At 42.3% G+C, this 9,437-nt stretch overlaps 2 protein-coding genes across 2 annotated transcripts; one reads left to right on the top strand and one right to left on the bottom strand.

Moving 5' to 3' along the window:
• Positions 1–204: 204 nt before the first annotated feature.
• LOC132977334 (olfactory receptor class A-like protein 1) lies at positions 205–2,355 on the bottom strand. The gene is made up of 2 exons (XM_061041863.1): positions 2,275–2,355; positions 205–2,075 (listed from the first exon to the last, which is right to left on the bottom strand). Exon 2 carries the CDS (start codon positions 2,071–2,073, stop codon positions 1,114–1,116), a length of 960 nt encoding a protein of 319 aa, XP_060897846.1. The 5' UTR covers positions 2,074–2,075; positions 2,275–2,355; the 3' UTR covers positions 205–1,113.
• A 5,797-nt stretch (positions 2,356–8,152) lies between these two features.
• Positions 8,153–9,094, top strand: LOC132976893 (olfactory receptor class A-like protein 1). The gene has a single exon (XM_061041143.1). It carries the CDS (start codon positions 8,153–8,155, stop codon positions 9,092–9,094), a length of 942 nt encoding a protein of 313 aa, XP_060897126.1.
• The last annotated feature ends 343 nt before the right edge of the window (positions 9,095–9,437 follow it).

Raw genomic sequence — 9,437 nt, forward strand, 5'->3', positions numbered from 1 at the left:
ACTCCCTTCTACCACAATTTAAGAAACATCAAGAAGTGTCAATACACACTTTTTTAAACAAAATTAAATGTGGAGATACATGTGCACACACGGCTCTGGTTAAAGGAGAAGCACTGACAGAACCTATGAGTAAGAAGGTTCATGAGCAAGACAATAAGACTGTTTCTGTGCAGAGCCAATTCAACCTCACGTCATATTTAGAAGACTTTCATGAAATCATTCCTACTTCAAATAAAATGTGACAAAACATGAAACCATCACCATGAACATTCCTGAAACACAATCAGTGTGTCGTATTCAATAAACACCCCTTACACTATATATTTATTTTCCAGTCTGTGTGGTCAATTTTAAAAAGGCGACCTTTAACACAATCAACCTCAAACAGCCATAAATGGACCAGAGTTATCTGACGAGCTAGTTTTCCTCAGTAGTCCCCCTATAGCTTGATATATATGTAGTCATCCTACAATCTAACAGTATTACACAATAGTTAAAACTTCACATGGCTTTGTTTTCAATGTTCCATGTGTTGTTTGTTATATCCACTTATGGATCAACACATTTTTTTCCTTTTATATGTTATTGTCTTGTTCATTTAGGTCGAAACCTTTCTCGCAAAATAGATCATTTTGCCTGATTAACCTTAGATGCATTAAAGCTCAGGGCGCTGGTTTAGCTCAGTCAGTCAGTGGAGCAGGCACTGTGTGTACAAAGGCTACAGTCCTCCTGGCACAGGTTGCAGGTTTGACTCCTGATCCTGATGCTATTTAGTTCATGTAATCCCCCCATCACTCTCCCATGTTTACTGTCTCGCTCTCAAACTGTGCTGTCTAAAAAAAGCCCCAGAAGATGCATTACATCTAAAGTAAGAAGCCTGTTTTGAAAATGTAAGGAGAAGAAGAAGAAGAAGAAGAGAGTGCTGATATGTTTGTTAAAATGTACGGGGTAATGGTATAAAAGTTTTCAGAGAAATACATACTAAAGAAAATTACAAATACGTGAAAATCTCCATCTATGGAACATAAGGTATGTGCACTTTGTCACTTCCCAATTGTGTACTTAAAACTGAGTTTATAAATTAGTTAAAAGTTAAGTAAAAATCTGTCCTTATCATGAGCGATCAGCAGTCAGACTAGAGGCTTTCTTTTTGACATTCTTCTCCTGCACGGCACACCTCAGCCTGCCGTTCACCTTCCTGTTGGACGCGATGATGATGATGGGGCTGAGCGTCGCGTACAGCGAGGAGAAGAAGATCCGCAGGTCAGAGATCAGGGAGGAAGTCATGGTCTTCACGGTGAGAGTGTACACCCACAGCCCGTTGTCCACCCCATAGAGGACCACGTACAGGGTCACAAGCGTTACCACGGCTTTGGCAGCTCGGCGGTCGGCCCCTCCACTCACTCCGCTGCTGCTGCGGAGCCCCTTCACCTGTTTGCTGTGCTTGTAGAGTAGGACGAGGATGATGAGGCTGGCTAGAGTCATGAGGGCCATGGGCACAACATCTCTGCCCACCTGAGCCGCCCCGTTGGCCTCTTTGGACAACTTTGACGGGAAGTGAACGTAGCAGAACTGCACGTTGATGCTGTGGCTTATGAGGCTGGAGTTCCTCTCTGTGCCAAAGGAGAAGAGCACAGCTGCAGAGCTCATGCAGGTGTTCACAGCCCAGAGGAAGAGGAACACAAAGACGAGATAGTGAGCTACGACAGCACGTATGGAGGCCCAGCGTGAGCCAGGAGGGGCGAAGCTCAGGCACTGGTACGCGCTCAGCACGAAGGTGAGCCAGATGGAAAGGGAGCGGGCTGTCCTGTAGACAAATATCACGGCTTTGCAGCCCAGATCTCCAAAGATGGAGGCCAGGCTGAAGGAGGCGAGGGTCTCCAGGAGGCAGCGGACGCCCACCACAAGGAGGTTGACGCATGCAAGGTGCAGGACAATAGCGTCCGCTGGGAGGAGCCGGTTCTCCTGGTAGAACAGGAGGAGGAACGCCAGGATGACGGCGGTGTTTCCCGGGACTCCCACAACGGTGAGGGACAAGTAGAGCATCCCACGCACAAACTCCTCTGAGGGCATTCCTGCAGGAAAACAAAAGAATACAAGAAAAACTTTTTATGTGAATATGTAATACTACTCAGAAAATGTACAACCACACACTTTGTTATTATACAAGTTAGATTTCATTTGCCTCTGATGAACATGTAATGTGTCTGCTGGATGTCGCTAGCCTGACATAAAACAATTACAGCCCAACACTGTTATACTGCAGACGTTTACCTGAGAAGAGTCAAAGCTAACGAGGGCTGAAGCGGACCTTGCCCCCAGTCGCTTTCTCCTCCAGTAGTCGCCTTGTTTGTGCTCTTATACTTGCAAGCAGGTAATTGTTGTTGGATCTGTTTTTTCATGCTCCATTGACTTCTCTTCCCTCAGCCTCCAATTACTTGAGATCAATCCAGATGACTGCTTCTGTCCCCTCGCTGGGCGCAGAGCGACAGGATAACACAGAAAGAAAGATTTGGATTCATTTACAGGGAGCAACAGTGGACGAAGAACGCGGAGCTAATGAAGGGGCGAGCTTAATGTTTGTACTCAGAAGAGATTAAAACAATTTCTCAGTGTCACTATTAAATGCTTTTTCTAATTACTGATCCTATATTTAGATTTCCGTTTTAGACGCGCTGCATGACTTCAGTGTTTTTTTCATTTCTGCAATCAATCCCAGAAGCCACCATTTATTAAAGAGGCCTCTGATGTGAGTGTGTGAGTCGGATACCAACGCCACAGTGTCCTCCAGTGGAGAGAGTCGAAACAAAAGTAAAAGCCGGAGGACGTTCCACTCGGTCTGCATGATAGATGGCACGCAGTTTGATTTGTGGAGCGTGACATAGTGTCTGATTAAAGGTTTTGTGATTGTTTCAAAGCTCAGAAAAAAAGATTTAGACTGAAAGTCTGAGAAGAGTGTGAGGCCTGCATTATTTAATGACACTTTGTAAATGTCATTCACACACATTAGTGCAATCTGACCCCTTTGTTCAAATTTCACAGATTCAAGATTCAAGACTTTTTCAATGTCATCGTGAAAGACAACAAAACAGAGAAGCATCTCCCTGAAAAAATAGACAAGCAAAGTATGTTAACAGATTAAAAGACAAACAATATAACAAGATAAAAAAACTGCATTTATAAAAAAACAACAATATTTACAGTATTTACAGTGAGACAACTACCGTATGCTTGATTGAGGTATTTTACCTTTATTAGAACATTGAAATATTGTTTGAAGAAAGCCTGTAAATTAAGGATTTAAGCTTTAAAGAAGTGCTCAGGAACAGGAGTTAGCCTTAATAAATGACAAGAACAAATATTACTTCATAGAATCAGAATAAAGGTGAACACACACATCGGAGTAAGTAGAGCTTGCTGGGCAGTAAAGTTGCAGCAAACTGTACACATTGAAGAGTTATTACACAACAGATTTTTGCATATAGAGTCGAATAAGGTCATGGGAAGTCAATGTTGCTCCCCTTCCATTAAATGCAAATATAAAGTCTGAAGCCCGTCAATATCACACGGGAGAGCGGTAAGCCAAAAGCCTCTTAAAGTGCAGTTTTGCTGTGGGACAGATTAACAGCACAGTGAGGGGTGCAACTGAATATTCCCTCTGCAGCATCCAAAGCTGCAGCCTCGACACAATGCTTAAAGGTGCAAAAGGTTACAAAGTGACACGTTCTGAACTAAATCAAGTTGTATGTAGGGAGGAGAAGTGACCTGATTTAGGGTTATAATTGTGATGGAAGATGATGTACTTCTAAACAGACGGTCCCAAAGTTAACTCCCATTTAAAAAGTTTAATAACTGATATTTTAACCTCTAGCCGTCCCCTGATCAAAACTAATATTTATTTGTTAGCTGTACCCCGAGTGCTCAGCTATTCTTCCTGGGGTCCACATAAAAAAAACATTAACAGGAATAAAAAAACGTACATTAAAAACATAATTAAGCAGTCCACACAAACCATCACATTTAGAAGAGGGCATTAGAAATGTAATTAACACAAATCCATTTTTATAAATGATTTGATTAAAATCTGTCTTTAAAGATATTTTAATGTTTATTAGCTATTTGACTTCTGTCCCCTGTTCGTGAAGAGAACCCGATTCCTCAACATTTTTGACCTCACTTCTTCCTTTTATTCCGATATTTTAATGTTAATTGTACACTTGACAAAGGTTCAGAGGGACTGAAATATGTGATTTTTTTCCAATAAATGTGTGATGCTTAGCAAGAGTAGTGTGCAGGATGTTTTCTTTTCAAGTGACAGTTTGTTGTCCTACGCACCTACATCATGAGATAGTTGGATGTGCGAACACCTCCTTAATTAAAAACAATGTTAACTGTACAGAAATGACTTTAAAGACCCAAGACTTTAAAGCACTGTAACTTTGTTTCAATACTGAAACATCATGTTCTTACTATTTAAGAGGCAATGGATGATTTCATGCATCACCTCTTTAAAAGCAAAAACATGATTAAAACAATGAGAAAATAAAGATTCAGTTTATATAAAATTGCAGTGGGAACAAAATAATTTACATCAGCAGTACACAACAACAAAATCAAGTCTCTTGTTATCAGGCGGCTGTAAAGCACCGATTTTCAAACATACTGTTCGGAATGTTGTCCCATGAGAAGGACATGCTTGAACTTGCCATTTTAATGAGCTCCCTGAACATGAAAACATGTAAAAAACACACGAGGAAATAACACTTCAGAAGATGCTAAACTCCAAAGAAAACTCCCGGGAGAACACAAAAAGTCTCTCAAGCAATACAGATCTGCACATTCGAATGCTTTAAATGTAAAACATGTTTGTTTTTTTACAGCTTAAATAAAAAGAGCTGTAAGACTATAAACCTTCTGAGGTAACATGTGTCAGAGCTGAGAGTTGAGAACCAAAATTAATAACAGCTCACCGTCCCAGTGTCCCCAATTAGTACAAACATGCATTGTGATAGGGCTAATTGTCTGGCTCCTCTGTGTCTTTAACTCGCTCCCAGGACGTGGAGCAGGAAGGCAGCGTGCGCATGAAGCACCAGCTGTGTGTGTGAAAGCCTCCTGATGGCTCATTCAAGGCTTCATCAGTCTGCTGCTGCATCAACAATAACTGCACACTGTTGTCTCTGCGGGGGGTATTTTAACTCTATTTTTAACTCCAGGGGGAAAAGAGATTTATTTGACTTGAAGAAATTCACTTGCAGTCTTTTACTGCGAAGAGACGATAAATCTGACAGTTTAGTTCAATAGAAAATACCCAAAAAAAACAGAATTAATTTCTTTTATTCTATTTTTTCAAGATTTTTTGAGGGGGGGGGGGGGTTACGCTTTTATTGTAGAGATTTACAGTGGACAGACTCAGAAATCAGTGACAGAGAGAGTGGGGAATGACATGGAGCCAGATTTGAACCCAGGCCGCCCACTTCAAGGACTACAGCTTCTGAAAAATGGATGCGCACCCTAACCACTTGGTCACCGGCGCCTCAGAATTTGTTTATTTCTTGCATAACCTTGGGAAGCTCAATATCTTTTTATTGAAATGAATAGTATCGATTACATTCAGATATTACAGCCTGGAACTCATCTGGAAGACTGTATTAATATACGGTCCGAGGACACTTCATTCATAGTAAACAAAGAGGATGATTTGCAGACTAATGCTTTATTTGTGTGAATATACTGTAAACATGCAGCTTGTGCTACTGAATCTGTTTTGTTTTTTTTCAGAATGTGCACATATCGCCTATATTGTGTATTTTGAAAGAGATTAGAGGACTGCATGAAAAACTGAAGATTCAAATTGGAACAAGTCTGACTTTATTTAAATCTCTGTTGCTGAAGATCTGCACAAAAAGAAAAACTTCCTAACATATTTCCTCTCCAAATGATGAGGAATGAAAGCCACAGCTGTTTGTAGTAAAGCTTTCTCAAAAGTTTTTACGATGCTTCAGCAGTCGAGGGGGTTTGGCAATCAAGTAGTGATCTTCCCTGAAAAGTTTTTCTTCTTCCTCACTAAATTACCTCTTTGAGTTACCATCCCTCTGCTGCTGCAGCACAGCCAGGAACACACAAAAACGGAATCTCACACTAATAGACTTACTTTTGGAAGATATCAACTTCATTTGTCAAACTAAGATTGCTGACGCCCCAAAAAATCTAATTAACTTTCTTATATGCAGGATTACAGTTGTGATTTTTCATCACTTCCAAAAGAAACATGCAGTGTGCGGGACACTGGAAGCATATTCTAAAATCCTACAATTAGCAGATGCTTTTATCAAAAGCGAGGTACATCAGAAAGTAAGACAACACAAGCAAGGATCTAGAAAGGAGGAAACAACGTCAGGAAGTGCAAAACAAAACAGCTTTAGCTCTGATTGAACACACAGCTGCTGACAGGAAGTGCACTGAGGCAAAGCACAACCTGGACAGCTGTTCTTGAGAGTTCTAATCAGCATCAAAACCTTCCTAAAGAGTCGGTCGTCTCTCAACTGGAAGGTCGGGGTTAAATCCCCAGCTCCTGCAGTGACATGTCCAAGTGTCCTTTGGAGAGACACTGAACCTCAAGTTGCTCCTGAGCTGCAACGCTGGCAAGGTGTGAACGTGTGTGATGCAGAACTTCTATATCTTACCTATACCCTACAACATCACAGCCCCTTCAACAGACCCAGGCTCCATACATGCAAGCTCCAGGTAGTGACAACCCTGATACTCCCTACCCTACCACCTGGCCCCTAATAAACAAAAGGCAACTTTTCCTGGTGCCAACATTGCACATGAAAAAGAACGGCAAAGAGAACACAAGAGAAAATAGAAACACCCAGAGAAATGTCTTCAGAGAGATCTTAGAAAGAGGAGAGGGGAAGTAGAGCCAGAGTGAGGGGCCCTGATAGGTGGCCTAGACTGCCCGGCACAGTCTAGGCCTGTGAAGACTGTTTCGTCATGAGCTGGGGATCCGGCTGAAGATTTCTGCCTTTTAATGAGGCAGTTTTTTCTTACCACTGTAACTTTTGCTGCTTTGCTAAAGTGCTCATGATGGATAGGCCGGATCTTTGTAACATAGCAATAAGTAAGGTCTTTTTACCTGCTTTTTGTAACATAACAATGAGTATGGTCTTTTTACCTGCTCTTTTGTAATGTTAACAGACAAAGAGTAAGGTATTTTACCTGCTTTTTGTAAAGTGTCTCGAGATAACACTTGTTATGAGTTGACGCTATACAAATAAAAATTGATTGATTGATTGATTGATAGGTGCTAGCACTCACCGGCTGCGGGACTGGGCTTTTGGTCTACCGCCCCCTACTCCCCCATGTTCATGAGGAAAGAGAAGAGAAAAAAAACAAAGGCGATGAATGATGGATGCTTTGGAAAAAATATTACTTTCCTTTTATGGCCAAAAAAATGTGCATTCACAGATATAAACTAGTCGAAATAGGGAACAATCTACACATTAAACTACTTTGATTATACTATGCTGATATGAATGCAGTTGAACCAATTAAGCTACTGCAAAATGTCTGTGAACAGATATTTTTATCTACTCCCCAACACTGGAAACATGGTCAGAAGAGAGCTCCTACAAGCCAGAATTAAAGGAGGGGAGGATTAAACCACGCATAAAGTGTTTCGATTCTTAATTGGGAGCCTCACTTTGATTTTAAGGAAGACTTGAAAGTTGTGTGTTTCCTTCGGTGGTACTTTATTCCCCTTTGAGTGCTTGTCCTCTGAGACCCTCTGTGTCAGATTTAGATTGTTGCTTCAATTTGCGAAACTGTGGGCTGAACGCTACAACGGTGGCCAAAGATCTCAAGGGGCATCGAAGACTATAAATTGCGATTACACAGTCTATTAAACATTTAATGCAAACAGGCTTCACGGTTTATCTGCCACTTCAGGTGAGCATCATTTCCACTACAGAATAAACAAAACGATTACAGGCTTTTTTTTTAAGGTTTTCTCATAAAAATGCCTTCATTTTTTTTTCATCATGTGTAAAATGTCCCTGAAGAGAAGCTATGAAAATGTCCGTTATTACGATTAATAATATGTGTATTCATAACATGTTTTAATCTCTTTCTTGACCAGTGCAGCTCTTTGTGCATGGATCTGTGTGTGACCATCAAAGGGGTCTCCTTCCTCTTGCAGACAGGGATGGGCATCTTGGGGAACACGGTGGTGCTGCTGGCGTACGCCCACATCATTTTCACAGAGTCTAAGCTCCTTCCTGTGGACATCATCCTCTGCCACCTGGCCTTCGCCAACCTGATGCTGCTTCTGACCCGCTGCGTCCCCCAGACCATGACTGTGTTTGGGCTGCGGGGCCTGCTCAATGACCCTGGCTGTAAAGTGGTTATCTACGCTTACCGCGTCGGCCGGGCTCTGTCGGTCTGCATCACCTGCATGCTCAGCGTGTTTCAAGCAGTGACCATCGCCCCCGCTGGGCCACATTTGTCCAGGTTGAAGCCAGCCCTTCCCTCCCTTGTGCTCCCCACCTTTGCAGCACTGTGGCTCCTCAACATGGCCATATGCATCGCAGCCCCTTTCTTCTCCATGGCTCCAAGAAACGGCACCGTCCCAGCCTTCACCCTCAACTTGGGCTTCTGCCACGTGGACTTCAGAGACCACCTGTCCTACGTGATAAATGGGGTGGCTGTGTCTGGGAGGGATTTTGCCTTCGTGGCACTGATGGTGGGCTCAAGCGGCTACATCCTGCTGCTCCTCCACCGCCACAGCCACCAGGTGAGAGGGATCCGTCACTCCCAAGGAAGCGGTAAAGAGACAAGGGCAGCCAAAACGGTTATCACCCTGGTGGTTCTGTACGTGGTCTTCTTCGGGATTGATAACGTGATCTGGATCTACATGCTGACGGTGGCAAAGGTGTCACCAGTAGTGGCTGATATGAGGGTGTTCTTCTCCTCCTGCTACGCCTCTCTCAGTCCGTACTTTATCATCTCCTCCAACAAGAAGGTCAAGGCCAGGATTGTGTGTGCTGCCGAGCAAGACCAACTGTCAGCAGACACTCAGGAGTCGAGTGATAAATGACTCTGACTCCGACTTGACAAGCTGTCGACTGACCTGCAAGACGGCAGAGTTATGCTGTCAGACCTTATAGTTTGTAACATAGCTGTAGATGTCTGTCATGTTGCTAAACAGTGGACACTTTACTAGACAGCGGTGTTAAAGGGTTCTCTCTTGCATTCAAAATCATTACAAGTTTGTTTACCATCCATATGGCTCGAGAAGATGTACTTGGATATTAGAGATTAAAGAATAAATCAGTAAATTAATATGAATTGATTTGAGAGTTGATCATGTAATTTAACATTATAATATGTTTAATATGCATCCATTTCATTTTCTTTAGGTTTTAGTTTAGGACTCCTAA

This window comes from Labrus mixtus, chromosome 7 (genome assembly GCF_963584025.1).
Source record: "Labrus mixtus chromosome 7, fLabMix1.1, whole genome shotgun sequence".
In the NCBI taxonomy this organism is placed as follows: domain Eukaryota; kingdom Metazoa; phylum Chordata; class Actinopteri; order Labriformes; family Labridae; genus Labrus; species Labrus mixtus.

Bases quoted from the DNA above. Each gene is read 5' to 3' on its own strand.
- LOC132977334 (XM_061041863.1), bottom strand. From the start codon at position 2,073: ATGCCCTCAGAGGAGTTTGTGCGTGGGATGCTCTACTTGTCCCTCACC.
- LOC132976893 (XM_061041143.1), top strand. From the start codon at position 8,153: ATGGATCTGTGTGTGACCATCAAAGGGGTCTCCTTCCTCTTGCAGACA.